The 16,298-nt window shown below is 43.7% G+C and overlaps 1 protein-coding gene across 1 annotated transcript in view; it reads right to left on the reverse strand.

The window, feature by feature from the left end:
* The window catches only part of LOC107516912 (maltase-glucoamylase, intestinal), a 49,518-nt gene extending 38,815 nt beyond the window's left edge, over nucleotides 1–10,703 (reverse strand). Inside the window, 13 exon segments of the mRNA XM_036230229.1 lie at nucleotides 132–216; nucleotides 1,937–2,030; nucleotides 2,032–2,042; nucleotides 2,936–3,012; nucleotides 3,015–3,051; nucleotides 3,198–3,329; nucleotides 4,504–4,629; nucleotides 4,904–5,016; nucleotides 7,128–7,227; nucleotides 8,907–9,077; nucleotides 9,653–9,808; nucleotides 10,437–10,591; nucleotides 10,688–10,703. Of these exon segments, the coding sequence (XP_036086122.1) occupies nucleotides 132–216; nucleotides 1,937–2,030; nucleotides 2,032–2,042; nucleotides 2,936–3,012; nucleotides 3,015–3,051; nucleotides 3,198–3,329; nucleotides 4,504–4,629; nucleotides 4,904–5,016; nucleotides 7,128–7,227; nucleotides 8,907–9,077; nucleotides 9,653–9,808; nucleotides 10,437–10,591; nucleotides 10,688–10,703 (1,273 nt within the window).
* Nucleotides 10,704–16,298: the final 5,595 nt, after the last annotated feature.

The raw sequence follows: 16,298 nt of genomic DNA on the forward strand, positions 1-16,298 counted from the left end.
TACCCATGGTCTTATTTCCTTATGGACGCTTATGTACAAACTCCCTTTCCAGGCTCTTCATATCTATGCTCATGAATTTAAAATACCAACTGTGTATTGCCACTTAAATGAGACTAACCGCCAAGACTTACTGGGAGTGAATGGGGGATAACTGAGATTGCTTGTGGAACATCCTGAAAGTGAACCATCAATGAAGTTGGAGACTTCATTCATGTCCTACAAGATAAAGAACATAAACTATTAAGAAAAAATAACACGTCCCCTTATATTGTACTAATGGTGTCTTTTTTTTTTTTTTAGGAGTCAGAAAAATAATTCCAGATATTTCCTTTCTAAAGCAGTTCTTATATACATGGAGAGAAATAGATGTTCCTGTCTCCTCCATCCATTCAAGTTTTCATGGAGAAGGTTCTTCAACTCCCTTCGAAATCATATATGTCTATAACCACTAAAAATGAAAAATTTCTAAACACATTAGGTGAAAAAAGATTTCAATTTATATGATTCCATGTATATCAACTTATACATTCTCTATATATCTAATATAGCTATGAACACACGCACATAAATCTATACACATATAAAAACACAGGTATGAGCAGAGAGTGAGAATGAGCACGTGGCCACAGGTGCGCGAGTTAGGGGTCCTGAAAGATGCTTACCGAAATACTGACAGCAGGTGTTTTTGAGTGATATGACTTTAGAGGGTTTCGCTTCCATATTTTTTAGCTCTCTGTATTGTTCAAATTCCCTACATTTCTCTTACAAATAAAAAAAGTCCAGCCCTAGAGCTCCCTAGGTTGCTGAACACCTGTAGCTTTGCATTTGTCTTCATTTGACAATACATGAGACGTTTGTCCTTCCTGTAGCCACAATTTTGTCATGCACCTGGGTACTTTGGCTCTGATCAGTTTGTCCAAATGGAAGAGCCCTGAACTGGCACTGGAACGATGTGTGTACTTTGTGACAATGTAAGGAGTATATGCCCTCTTTTACCTTCAGCTCGTTCATCTGTAAAATGAGTGTTGGACTTGGGAAAATCAGATTATGCCCACCCTAACTATCTGATTTTGATGCTAAGCTACGTGTTTGGTAAGATTATTTGAGTAGTACAATAGGGAATTTGAACAGCAAGAAGACAAAATTCGCGACTACAGAAGGAATGCACAATTTTAACACAGACACTGGACACTGAAATTGTTAAAGAGTTCGCGTGCCTTGGTTCAGTCGTCAATTCAAATGGAGACTGCAGCCAAGAAATCAAAAGCAGACTGCGACTCAGAAAAGCAACAGTGGAAGGATTAGGAAAGATCATCAAGAGCAAAGACGTGTGTCATCAGAGACCAAGGCTAAGAAAACCCACACCCTTGTATTTCTAATGACTATGTACAGATGGGAAAGTTGCACCGTGAAGAAGGCCCGCAGGGGAAAAGACATCGATTCATCTGAAGTGTGGGGTTGGAGGAAGGCTGTATGGCTACCCCAGACCACCAGGAAGATGAACAAGTGATCCTAGAGCAAATTAAGCCTGAAACGTCGGGGGAAGCAAAAATGACAAAACTGAAGGTCTCCTATTTTGGGCACAGCATGAGAAAGCAGGGTTTTTTGGAAAAGGCAATAATGCTGGGTAATGCAGAAAGCAACAGGAAAGAGGAAGACCAAATGTGGGATGGACTGACTCCATACGGAAGCCATAGGCATGAATCTACAGGAGCTGAGCAGGACTGCTGAGCACAGGACAACATGGACGTCACTCATTGACAGGGTCACCGGAATCAGAGCCGACTCAACGGCATGTAACACACACAGACAAAACAGACAATTAGAATTACTGCCATACTCGCTTTCCTCTTCTCTTCCCCCTGTGTTCCACGACTCAGTGATAAAGCTTCACCTATGATAGAGTCACCTAATAACCAAAACATTAATAACTCACTATCCAGATTCCGTCAAATTCCACTTGGTTGTGGAAAAGCTCAAACTCATTAGCCCACCAAACAGCACACTTGGGGTTGGTATAATCAGGAAACTCCAGGCCAGACCTGTAGGGGGAAAGAGAATCGCATTGCTCGGAGTAAATTAAATGAGTAGAGAGTAAAATAGAGAACTTTTGAAGAAATTCCTAATACGATGGTGGCAGCAGGGGAACCGGGCACAGGTCCTTTCCAGGTAGGAATGTGAAGCCCTCTAAGTACTTAGCGTAAGGGTCAGGAGGAGTCAAACAGTCACCGAGGGGAAAATTCGTTTTAAAAATATTGGTAAATCCTTGTGAATTTTCAACTCTGGTTCCCCCTTCCTCTCATTTTCTCCACTTCCGAGTCTAGGAAAGGTAAGTGAGGGAAGTACTATACGAATTTCAGCTGGTCCCTTATGAGCTGTGGGTTCTAACCATCAATTACTCTTCTTTTTTTTATTTTATTTTCTATCCACTTCCCACCAGACGTCATAGTCAGGTCAGCAGAGGTATAAGAAATGAACCAGTAGATGACACCTTCTCGGAAAACAAGGACACATAAAAGTTTGAGAAAGAAGTGGTCGAACTTGTCAAATACTAGAGACGTCACGTAAGAAAAGAAGTGAAACAGTGCCATTGCATTTGCCAGTCAGGAGGTAACTGGTCCATCTGCCAGGGCTGCGTCAGCAAAGTGATGGGGGAAGAAAGCAGACGGCAGTTGGCTGAGGAGCGAACGAGGGATGAGGAAGCGAACATTCGATAGGGGGCTATTGTTTAAAGGGAGGAAGCTGTGGACAGGATGTAAAAAGTAGGGTGACTGGTAGGTCTTTGGGGATGAAAGGGCGGGGAAAGTTTATCCCCAACGTAAAATGTAAAACAAAATAATTGCGCGCGCGCGCACACACACACACACACACACACACACACACACACACACGGCCACAGCCCCTCTGCCAGCCCCCAGCTTCCCCATTAAGTTACCTCCCCGATGAGTGGCGTCACTCCATCTGAAGCATTCACCCACATCTTCATATCTGAACCCCTGTCATACGGGCCATGGGATTACTTGGGGAAGAGTCGTTTGAGATAGCTGGATCCTAAGAAGGGGGAAAATACAATGAAGGACCTCGCTTTAAACAAGAGGCACTGAAAGGAGCTTGGGAATTGGGGAAGAGGGAGGGGGTATAACGACAAGGGAGTACGAGGAGGTGATTTGGGGGGGTGGAAAGGGCAGGATACGTACCACGATGATGACCAATTTCTGCCCGTTTTTGTGTAACTCCTTAGCAAACTCAGGAAAGCCTTTGAAATCTACTGGATTATAAGTGAAGCCCTTCCTCTCATCCATATAATCAATATCAACATGCAGAACATCCTGAAAGAGGACACAGAGTGCACAGCTCAGCACCTAGGAATTTTTCTGTTAAAACGAGTCAGTCAAATTGTCATTATTACTATTCATGATACATGCTGACTCTGTGCTGGGCTCTAAACGAGGTTCTCAATCAGTCCCTGACATCCAGATGCTTATTTTTTCCAATAGCAATTTCAAAACAAATGATGCGCTGTTTCCCTAAGGCCTGACTCCATCCTGGAATCAGGTTGACAGCATCATACTCCCTTGCTGCCTGGCGCTTGGCATTAAAAACCAGTCTACAATCAAACCAGAGCAATTACAACGAATCGGTGAGGCTACCGAAAACCATCCACTCCCCAAATGCTGCCCCACTCTCCCCACGACAAAGGGAGAAAGGGGCTCCCTCTCCCACATCGTCCTCTTTTTACTACCCCATGTACTACTTCAAGTCTCCTTTGATGACTATCCTCTCCTGATTTTACCTGGATGATAACAGTAGAGCCCAGGCGAAACTGACTTGCTTTAGGACCTGGGGGTCTGCCTCCAAGGGAATGGGGTGGGAGAGAGACTACTGGACATTTTCCCTTTGCACCTCTTGTTCCTTCCTCACTGTACGTCCAGATCAAAGGAAAATGGGTAAAAAGAGTCTTTACACTGTGACTCACAGGAACTAAAAAATGAAATATAAACTGAATTCCCTGACATTTGGGGCTTTTTTCCCTTTGTGTACACTTTTTGTCTTTGCTTTCTCTTGTCTTTGCATTTCCCCTTCTCTAATAAACTTTCCTTTTGACCCTAACTTTGGCATGTGTTTGAATTCCTTCTCACACCCCACCAAGAACCCTCTTCTCTCTTAGCATGGGGCTTGAGTACCCCCCCTTGGGGGAATTTGCCTTCTCCTGCATCAAGGCGGGCATAAGAAAATTTTACCAATAAAACATGGGATTATAAAAAATAGAGACAAAACCAGATTGGCTTCTAACCCATAACTGTGGCCTCTAAGTATGATTTCCTACTAAAAAGAACCAGTTCCTTGAAGAAATGGCTCTCCCGACGGAGGAGTCTAGCACTCTGAATCTATAAAACTCTTTGTTATGTATTTTTAAAACTCAGGGGGAAAAAGTATAGACCATTATTCTTAGTCCTCAGGGGAACTCTTATTTCTGGAGGATTTTTTTAAAGCCTTACTCACGTAAGGGAGTTGTGCAGCCCGGTTTCTGCCCATGACTTCTTTCAAATTTTCTAGGCTTCCGTAGCCATAACAACTGAGATGAAAGCCAAGCATCCAGTAGGCAGGAAGAGCCGGTCGCCCGATGAGCTGGAAGAAATATATGAAATAAAAATAAAAACTTTATTTTTAATAAAACTTCTCTAAATGTGGGCTTGGAAGCACAGAACATATTCCACGCACATGAATGTTAGATTGTCAGTCTATTTCCCGGCCCCTTTAAAAATCACTGACAGGTGGGTTAATCTGTCATAGTGGATTTGTAATAGCTTCGTATAACGGCGGGTTCTCATGAATCACGCTTGCACATTAAACTTGCTTTTCTGCGTCCTATGTAGGATTTCCTCAGTCATGATGAGTTTACCTCTAGATACTCTCGAACAACTTGTTCTGGAGTGTTTCCCAGGAACACATAGAAGTCGAGAATGCCCCCGATGGCACGGTAGGTGACAGCTGGTGTGGGCTGGAGGGCAACCTCTTGAAAGAATGAAAAAGAAGAAAATAAAAATTAGAATTTATTCTGAAGTAATAATCACAGAGTCTTAGACCATCTGAATGTGAATAAAGGGATCCCAATGCCTTGGATTTTGTGTATAAGGGACAAACTCTGAAGATTCAAGTCCGCCCTCCCCGCACGTGAGTCAAAGCATTTGCTCTGTGACAGATTCTGATAACTGGTGACTGAAGCGTCTTAACGACTGAGTCAGGACCCAGGCTCTCATGAAAAAGCAGCTAGACTCATGAAGGGGTCCGGAATAAGCCCAATTGTGGCATAAAAATTATTTTAAACTGAAGGCACTTGCGTTTCTGAAATCCCTTATCAACCTAAAAGCACAGCCTCCTAAAACTACTCCGCTGCCATAAATCCTCTCCTCTGGACCGACTCTAAGCTTCCCTGAGACAATAAACTGGTATCACATCAAAACAGCCATTGTCACAAGAATATTGTATCTCCCAGCTGTTCTCCTAAGGGGGCTCATTTATCTCTCCAAAAAAGTCATCTGCTTTCCCATAAGTGCCTTTTACCGCTCCCCCTCCTCTAAGAAATCATTTGTTTTGTCCTAAGTTCCTTCCCAACGCCCCTCCCATGCACCCATTAGGACGGTACACACCACAAATTGTAACCATCCCTTTGAGCATTCTCGGCATGTGCATGTCGCATGTGTAAATAACTGTCTTTCTCTTGCTAACCTGTCCCTTGTCAGTTTGATTCACAGGTCCCCAAATACTGAACCTACAAAAGTAGAGAAAATCTTTTTCTTCTTTGACATTCACAATCACATCACATGCTGTTCCTACCCCACACCCTACCATGACTGCAGGACTATCACCCAACTAAACACGCTGAGGTACCAGTGTGACTCTCATATCAGGCAAGAGCCAAACTAAAAAAAAAAAAAAAAAGTCCAAGACTATATTATAAACTCAAAATTCCCCTATGCCCCAATCACAGCTCTCAGAGGTGAAGCCTCCCCATGGCCTTGGTTTGCAGTTAGGGATAAAAGGCGTTAGGTTTTACTGAACTGTAGTCACTGGTCATAGGCACAGTGCACATGAGCTCCTAGGATCCCGTGACCTTTTCTTTCAAGCCTGCCTCAGCTTGTCTTCCACTGCCTGAAACTGTACAATCTTCACATTATCTCAGTTGGTCTCTCGGAATCATCTGAGATTCTATTAGGTAGCTTAGAACCACCTTAGACCACCCAGACTGATTTTCACACAGTCTGTGGTGAAGGACCTCAGATCGCTAGTTTTTAAATTTGCGACTCTTTTGCAAACTGATGCTTTTGTAAAATAACATGAAAATGAATTACTGGAATAAGGCTCGTGCATGCACGTGGATGCCATAGCAAGGTCTGCTCTGTTTCTACACTCATCTGACCGTAGACCCGAAACAGCTTGTGACCCATCCATGGGCCATGCTCTGAGCAGCACAGATCTAGTCCATTGATCCTCGGTGGGGAAGAGGGTGGGGATCAATGTCCTGTGCCCTCCACCACCCCTAGGAGATTCTGATACATCTCTTCCCCTGTGGTGACTGAGTCATTGCCACTGAGATCTGTTGTTACCGGTGCCAGCAGAAAAAAAGTTGTGCGCCATTGATCTGGCCTAAAACCATTCAAAGATGGGAAGTTAGCTACCTTCTGGAATTCTGTGATGTTAGACTGTTTGGTACTAAACAATCTGATCTTAATCCTCATGTCCCTCGTCACTCCACTTGACCTTGCTACCCTTGGAGTGTCTGAATATGAAGCAGTGAACGTTCACTGCTCGGCTGCAGCTCCCTCGTTAGGCTCAGCTACTGTCAGCATTAGGCCCGGGATCAACCTCTCTCCTGGATGAAAGACTAAGAAAAGAGAAAAAAGAATTGGTAGGAACTGCCTCTGACTAGATCACAGGAAACGGTTAGATGCGTTAACTCTATAATGGAAAACATTCCAATAGAGATGACCAGAGAGCATGTAGGCCCTAAGCTATGGCCCAGCCGACCCCAAAGGGCTCCATTCCTTTTTAATTATAGTGCTGTAAGAAAGGGACCGAGAGTCACTCTCATGCATTTTTTCATGAATGTCCCTTTAGTCCTTTACCCATGGCATTGCTGTTCATCAGAAACATTCCAAAGGACAATCCACTAGCATCTTCAAGACACAGGAAGAATGTCTGTGCACCATACAGGTTAGCTCCATCCTGCAAAAAGATAATCAAACATGGCAAATTTATAATCTAGTAGTCTAAACTCCACTTGACCAGAAATGACTTAGGAAGCCAGTGTTAATCTTGCAAGTAACTGACAGAGAACTCGTGAGTAAAGGAGACACAAATACATTTTAAAAATATAAGGGTGCTATGCAGTTGATGCTAACCAAGTGAATTAGGATTCGCTTGTGGAATGAGCCAGCTATGACCGTTTATCTAGAAGGATGGTGAGAGTCTGTGATGCCTGTTAGGATGTCAAAGAACAAGAATTCTGAAATTGTAGTTCAAAAAACCTCTCCTCTCAAAGAGGCTTGTCTTAACCTGACCTAACTCCATGTGCAAAAGCTCGGGCACTTTTCTAATGTACAAACTAGATGGAGCTCTACTTGAGACGCCTGGTCTTCTAGTCTTTGCCACAGTAGACTTTTGAACTTGAGCTGGTCTTATAGACTTGGAACAGTACTGAGTCCCTGGGGATGAAAGCGAGCATTGATGGTTTGTTAAGTTTGCCCAGGTGATTCGAATGTGCTGTAATAGCATTTCTCAGAATTCGGTGCGTATACGAATTACACAGGAATTTTAGTTCACGGTGTATTCTAATCCAGTGGGTGGAAGCGGGAGCTGAGGGCCCGTGCTTCTCACATGGTGGAGCCCAGGCTGCACACTTTGAGTGGCGAGGATCTGGGGCGCCTCATGGAACAGCCATCTCCAGAAGCTCCCAGATCAGCTGCTCTGACCCGGCGTCTTTTCTGTGTCTCTGACAGGCGAAGGCTGTAGTAAGGGGCACAGCCTCAAGTTAGACAGGCCAGGGGTTACAGCTCGTCTGTCACTTATCGACTTTTTTTTTTTTACATTGAAATTTATTTGGTTTTTCTGAGCCCCAGTGCCCTCATTTGTTAAATGAGATGAATTAGACTTATTTTTTCTGAGTTCTTTTGGCAAATAAAGATAATATATAAAACTGGTCCATAAATTAAAAAATTAAAAAAAGAGATCTTATGATCTCTTTTCACCCAGCCAGTAGTTCTGCTTAGTCACGAAAGTTACTGACTAAGATCTAGATTGCTGTCCCTAGAAATAAATACCTCTACTTTGGGTTTTAGCAGTCAAAACAAAACAAATAAACAAATGACTAAAACAAACCAAAAAAGAAAAGAAAACAGTAATGACAAAGAATTCTATTCTTTCACGGTCCCAAACATTCTTCACACGAAGAATGATTAATATAGTACTTTAGTTGATATTTTATCCTATTTCGCTGATAAACCTGATACGTCAGTGACTTACTAAGGTCAGCCAGAGTCAATATTAGTAATGTTTTCACCAGAACTAGTTAGTTCAAAAGGGAGATAGAATGAAAAGTAGTTGACATCTATCGAGCACTTTCTATGTGGCACACATTCCTCTAGAGACTCTACATATCGATTCATTTAATTCCCGTCACGACCTGAAGAGGTGAGTATATTGCCCCCACTGTACAGACGAGGAACTGAAGGCACAGAGAGGTAGCCTGCCCAGAGCCACATAACCGGTGAGCGGCGGTGCCAGAGTTCAGAGCCAGCCACCCTCCCCTAGGATCGTACTCGTCACCATTGCACTGTACTGCCAGGAATGGCCTTCAAGAATGAGGCTGTGCTGGTCAGGGGAGAGGGGCCCTCCTAAGAGCTTACCCCACTGGGGCTTGTGTCCCTGGAAACTATGTACCAGGTCTTCCAATTCATATCATGGCGGTACTGCTGGTGCACGTGTTCCCCGAGACCGTACACATTGGCACTCGGCAGTCGAACAGAGAGCTGCAGGAACTGGTCCGCGAACAGCAGGGGCCCGATGCTGAGTCGAACCTAGACACAGATGGAAAACGCAGGGACGGGTGGGCAAGTGGGGTGGAGAGAAGACGGCTACCTAGAACGGTGGTCTTTATTTTTCAGTTACTCGATACCCCCTATTTAATTGGCCCCATCTGCCCTCCTGTGACATTTTTCCAAGGACACCAAGAGATCAGGACCTCTTGAGAGCAGGTACCATGTGGCACACTTCTTAGGCTCATCCCTTAGACGGCCTACCTCATGACCAGCACACGATTTCTACATTATAGTAGATGTTCGTAACTAATTACTGGTGGACAGGTGGTTAGACGAATGAAGGAAAGAAGGGCAAATATAGAAGAAAAAATGGTCAAACAGAAGGGAAAAAGAGAAGAAGGATACAGCCCAATGGCTGGCCTATAATAAATTATTAGTAATAAGGGAAAGAGGAAAGAAGGCATGAAAAAAGTATAGATTTGAGGTGGATGTCTGTCACCAACAGGGGGATGACAACCTTCAGGCGCATTGCTGAAACACATCCTTCCTCAGTCACGCAAATCTCTCCTCCCTTCGTCTTTCCCTGCTCTGATGCCCAGGTAGGTTTTCAAAACTTACAGAACATGATTGTTGCTTTTTCTGGTCACTTTGATGCTGAATGGCTGCTTGGAGACCTTCACTTCATAGGTCAAGGGAGAAGCAGCTTTTCCTCTGAAGGGCTGGACATGTTCGGGGGGCACTTCATACCTGTCTTTGATCTGGTCAGTTAACTGTCCAGGGAGATGAAGTAAAAGAAAGCTGAAATGGAAACTTCTTTGTTTTTCCAAAAGAGAAGCATCCCTGCCAACACCAGTGCCGCCCAATATCTGTGCCCAGGGTAATGGACTCGGGCACTGGTCCGGATGGCATGACGTCTCAGGTTCGCATACTCACTATGTTCCCAAATTCAGGGGTTGAACGCTTGGGTGTAAGTTAGTCTTTAGGGAGAAATATACACTCCAAGTCTACAGAGATGGGCCATCTCTAGAATTTTCAAAGCTGCGATCATTTTTCCCCCTCCCTACCACACTCCAGGTGGTATTAAGGACAAATAAATGAAAGCCAGAGCTCACCGGCCAACCATACAGTATATATTTAGGAAGTTGCCGCACTGGAGAAAGGCTACAGCTTTCAAATACAGGTGCTCAGTAAAAAAAAAGAAAGAAAAGAAAAGAAAAGAAAAGAAAAGAAAAGAAAAGAAAAGAAAAGAAAAGAAAAGAAAAGAAAGAAAAGAAAAATGGCCATGGAGAAAAATATCTCAATTAGCAAAATTTTAGATTTTGCAGCACCTGCAGTCATCGGGTAGGGCACAAGAACTTCCCCAAAAAGATTTTTAAAAATAAGTAAACAAACGGCAACCTTGAAGTGGAAGCGATTAGCTGTCTGGTATTCTGCTGTGAGAAGGACGTTGTCAATGTCATGACCAAACAGGGATGGAGAAGGCGACCTTTTCAGCCGGGCTGTGAACCCTGTTGCAGAGAGGGAAATAGGCTTACACAGCGGGCTGTGTAACTCTGTGAACAACGGTCACGTGATAATTGAGCTTTATGACAAAGGGGCTGGGGGAAAGCCTGGTTCCCCAAAGAAGGGAAGAGAGCGACAACACACACCCCACCGTGCTCGCATGCTATCTTGGGCCAGAGTCTAAAGCTGGGTGCTGTCGTTACTTATCCAAACACCAGGCTTCTTGTCCACACAGTCTGACTGGAAACCGCCCCAAGAGGCCTGGCTCTCATCCCGTCGGCCATTCCGTGTTCATCGCACACCCCATACACTCTCAGCCCTCGGCCTGTGTATGTACATTCTTCCTTCTTGGTTATTTTCATGTTACATTACAGACGATCATAAACTTCGTGCCATCTTCCCAGTTAGGTAAGACTGGAGACTTCAGAAAAGCCCATCAGGCTTCTGGAGGGAGAGGATGCCTCCTCCTTTATGCTAAGAGCCTCCCCCAAACAGTCACTTTCTGTTATCCCCTGGATGTTCATTTTCATGCTCTACGTTTTAGGGCGGGAGGAAGAAGAAGAGGGACGTTTAGTCCATGTGCACTGACACCGACTGGCTAACTTTCACAAAATGTTTATATACTTGGATTTGTTTCCATACGATTCAGGTCGCATTATATTAGAGTTTTAAGTAGCCTGAGAGGTTACTGAGTTCAAATCCCTCTCTTTAAAAGTTAAAAAGTTGAGGACCAAAGAAATCATCATGTTTGCGCGATGTTACAAAGGTACATAAAGGTTGCGCCAGGGATCAAAGGTGTCTCTGAACTCCCCAGACAGAGTGATTTCTCTCCCTTGATGTCAGCAGATTCTAGTCTTTGCTTAAGAGCAGTGGCCGCCTTCCGTCACTTGCAGTACCCTAGCCATGCGGAGCCAACTCTGCATGCCCCTAAGGCTCTCCCCTGCAGCAAACGGAGGGTCCGGAGCTCCCGCCACACGGTCTGGCCTACCTGTGCCTGTGCTCGCAAGGTCGCCCTCCACCTGATAGCCATGACTCTTAGAAAAGTAGCACCAGGGCACACGCATGGTTCCCTGGGGTCTCCAGCAGCAGCCTCGCTGGTCACACGTGGCCTGAAATGAGAGATCAGAAAGTGACTCCTTTCATTTGTAGGACACTGTCCTTTATAAGTATAATCTGAGGTTATGGTACCGTTAACCACGTTTGACAAATAAGAGAACTGATACTTAGAGAAACTGGGCTATGTCCCAGTCAGTGCAGAGCTTCTGCACAAAGTCGATTTACGGCCAATGTCCTTCCTTGTTACTGCTATCATATGACAATATAGAAATCACAATATAGTCCATATCTGTCATCACAAAAAACTGAAAAATTTATTTAGATATTCTAAACTACAATATAGTTATATCACCAGTAACTCAAATTACAAATGGAGCTTCATTTATATTGGTAAACTTGAAGATGTGTACTCGAATTCACACATATACAAATATGTGTGTACAAAAATGTACAAGAATAGCCAAATAGTATTGTTGAATTGCAAGATATGAGGAAAAAAAACTAAATTTCTATTAACCAAAGAAAGGAAGATGTTGATATACCATTTTATAGTGGGCCTAAATGCACTAGAGATGCAAATCGACACAGATAAATCTCACAATGTTAAGTAAAAAAAAAAAAAAAAATGGAGTCACTCACATGCCATTTTAAAGAGCCACATAGAAATGCTCGTCTTGCTCAAGGTGGGTATTAGTAAGCGTCAGGGTTGAGAAGGGACCCTGGGAGATAGGGAACGGAGCAGGACGAGGGTTCAAGGGGATGGACAGCGTGGCTGGCGGGGCCAAATGAGCGAGGCCCAGGGTGGACTGGAATGGAGTCTGTCCCCATTCCCCCAGGGGCAGGCAATGGTGGCTAATGCCCCCTCCTCAGTGCACCTGTCTTAGACAACAGAATGAAGTCTCTGAACTTGACCCATACAGTAATGGATGCAGTAGGTACTCGAGTTAAGTAGAACTATATTGAAAGTAAGAAATTCAAGAGAGCGGTTTCAGTCACACACACATTGAAAAAAAACGGGAGAAATGGAATTCAGAAGAGGGTCTAGGAGGCTGGAGTGACCCAGGCGTGAGGTGAGGATGGCCGAGGGAGACTGCAGTGAGACAGGAAAACGTGCCTGCTCTGGAAAACATCGTTAAGGAAAATGTTTTAAAATCCACGAAATACTGGCCAAAGGGGCTGAAGGGGAGAGAGCCAGGCAAAATTTCTGCTGTTTCTGCCTCAGAGACCAGAGGCACAATGGGACCACTAACTGAATCCCGTAGTTGGGAGGGAAGGCAGATTAGGTGAGGAGGCGACGAGCCCAGCGGACCTCAGGATTTATCGAAAGGTCTTGTAACGAAACAGCGAAGACCCATTACCGAGGCGGGAATGGCATCCGAGTTTACAGTAGCCAGCAGCACGGCGCCCTGGTGCAGGAGAGTGATGGACAGGGGCCGCGTCGGTCCTCCGGGCGGGCTTCTGAGCTACTAGGTTCCGAGCACACTATGCACGGGCAGAAAATGGGTGCAGACCAGCTCCCCGCAAACCTGGTGGGCCCCACGTCCTGTGTGGGCACGACGTCGCTGGCCCCCAGCTTCCCAGTCCTAGCGGGGAGGCAGCCGGCAGTGGTCCTCTACCACCGAGCGCCGATCCATGTTAGCCTTGGACGTGATCGTCCCTGTAGTCACGTGGGACCATGCAGTACGCTACGTCCGTCCGTACGCCGCCGCGTACGTTCTCACGCCACGTACGTTCGCCACGATGCCCTCTTCTGCCGTTTAGCCTGCGTTACTGCTTCTGCCTGAAAACCGCTTTCCGCTCCTCCATCTCTGTCAAAGTCCTACTTATCTTTAATTCCAGGCTGTCACCGTCTCCTTGATAATAATCTCTTCTATTTTGTCATCCCCATAGTGTTTCTTTTGTATCTTCTGCATTTTTGCTTTCTATCCCAGCTAATTGCTTACTTAGCTTATCTTCTCTACTAAAATCTAAACAAGAAAAGTATTAAGTTTAATTGAACCTATCATCCAAAATACTAAACTTTGTGGCATTTGGCCCTATACCTAAGTGCCTGGTTTTTTAAATAAAGTATTGCTGGAACGCAACCATGTTCAGTTTTTTGGTTTTTTTTTTTTTTTTTTTTAATGTTTTGTCTAATACAGCTTTTATGCTTCAATGGCAAAATTAAGTATTACAGAGACTGTATGGCCCACAAAGGCTAAAGGGTTAAGTGTCTGGCCTTTACGGCAAAGTCTGCAGACTTTGCTATGGTCCTTCACCTCCGCCCCCTGCCGCTGGCTCACGATAGGTTTGCACATAGAACACATGCGGTGCATGTTGTTGTCTTAAAGCTTTCCTCTCTGAGCACAGCAACCTCGGTCCTGCTTGCTTGGTCAACAGAGTGTCCCTCAACCGGGAATGCTTCTGAGTAATGACATTCTTATGTAAAGCTTTATTCCACACACACAAAAGGAAATGTAAAGGGAGCCCGCTCTCAAAAATTATAATAATAAATGGAGCCGCTTGAAAATGGTGCTGGATGGGGAGGGGGGGTGGGGCGAGAGGGAGGCCGACTAGCATCCCTTATGCCTCAAATATTTGGGATGTTAAAACAATACAAAATAACCTTTGGCCTGTGCCTGAAGATATAGGCTTCCCCCTTCCCGCACACACACACACACACACACACACACACACACACACACATCTCTACAATAATAGCTAGAAAGCAGTTGCTATGACTACTTCATGACTACTGGACTGAAAATTAAAAACAGTGTTTAAAATTAACATCACTATGCTATGTTATCTGCACCCATGGACACACAGTCCTTCTATTGATGGAATTGTTCCCCTTCCCTTTCTCATAAATGCCCCTTGCCCTTGTCTCCTAATCAGAACAATACTGGGCATCTGCCTGAATCGGTGATTCCAGAATAGCTATTATCGATATCAAATAAATGCATTTTGCCTCTCTTTTTGAAAGGCCTTTTCATTTTTAGGTTAACACCACCAATCTAGACACTGGCAGCTAGAATCTACTCAAGGGATTTGGTTCGGATTTAAAAATCAGTAAACTTGAAGAGACACATGTATTACAGTCTAATATAAGGAAGTAAGATTTCTTCAAGGCACTCCGCGATAAATCAGTAACAACATTAAGACATAGGCTTTTAATTAGTTTTCTTATCATTAGGGTTTCCACTTCAAAAGTGGTGGATTAAAAGAACTCCATATTTGTTCCAGTTTCTGCACAAATATGGAGTTTTAGTTCTAGCTTTGGAATCAGAGAATTTCATGAGCTGAACACGCTTTGAGGTTATTTAACGTCCCACAACCATAAAAACTCCTGGAGCTGGGAATGAGGTCAGGAGGGTAAAGGATTCATCCAGCGCAGACAGACCCATCGTCTGGGACAATAACTCAGCACAACCCGGCCCCTCTTTTAGAATAAAACAGTTCAGTAAACTTGTAATCAAGTAACTCTGGTAGTTGTTACATTTTTAAAGAACCAAACTTTGGCCTAAAATACTTAAACTGATCATACGCTTATTCGGCTGCCATTCATAAAAGGGTAGTGTTCATTATTACTGTTAATGAAACGAAATAGCCAATAAAATTCAGCAAATGTATTTTGTGTCAACTGCAGAATCCTGCACCGTGTAGCTGGGAAATGAAAGTGTCAAAAACCTAAGCCTCTGGTGAACATCTGCTGGTGCTCCCAGCACACATATAACCTACGTGCACACTCACAGCACAGAATGCGAAGCTGTGGGTGTGAAGCTGATCGGAGAAACAGCGATGTACGCAGGGAGAACCCCAGAGTCCCTGTTACCTTGTGACTCCAAAGAATCTTTGGCTGAAAGTACAAGGAGTGGAATAGTGATGAGAAACACAGTAAGCAGAAGGACACTGAGCGTCAGCTCCAAAGTAGTAAAATCTTTCAACTTCTTTCTTGCCATCTATAAAAAGAGAAAACAATTTTAAGCTTTCTATATTTACTTAATATATAGCTAGTAAGTGTTTGTAATGGAAAAGTTCAAATGTATACCTAAGTGGAATGAATAACATAACAAACTCCATGTACTCATCGCCTAGAGTAAAAACGTATCAACTCATGGCCAGCCTCATCTTATCTTATTCCTACTCACCTCTTTTCCTAACCTTGCATTATTTTGCAGCAAATCTCAGATTTCATATCTTTTAATCTTTATTGTTTAAAAATAAGAACTTTCACAAAAGACAAGCAAAATAACATCATCACCTAAAGTATGATTCCTTACTCATCAAATAGCAAGTCAATGTTGAAATTTCCATCGTCCGATAAAGTTTTAGGGTTCGTTTGTTCTGGTCTCCTAAGGATGCAAGTAAGATTTATTATAATTGGTTTGTATCTACATCTTTTTAAATCAATAGAGTTTGGTCTATAAATTTCCTCGGATTTTGTATTTTATTGATTGCATCCCCGTGCATGCTAACATATTTCTCTACCATTGTATTTCCCATAAATTATTAGATATAGAGTTTTGACCAGATACAGTTTTATTCTTTTAGCAAGAATGGTGCATAGAAAGCATAGTGTCTTCCAGTAGGAAACACATAAAATCCAGCAGATTCTCCCCTTTTTCATGTTGGTGGCTATTGGTGAGCATTTCTTAGGTCCATTATTTCATTAGAAATTGTGACGTGGTGATGCTATAATTCTACAATTCTTTATTTACT

This window comes from Rousettus aegyptiacus, unplaced genomic scaffold (assembly GCF_014176215.1).
Source record: "Rousettus aegyptiacus isolate mRouAeg1 unplaced genomic scaffold, mRouAeg1.p scaffold_m13_p_13, whole genome shotgun sequence".
Taxonomy (NCBI): domain Eukaryota; kingdom Metazoa; phylum Chordata; class Mammalia; order Chiroptera; family Pteropodidae; genus Rousettus; species Rousettus aegyptiacus.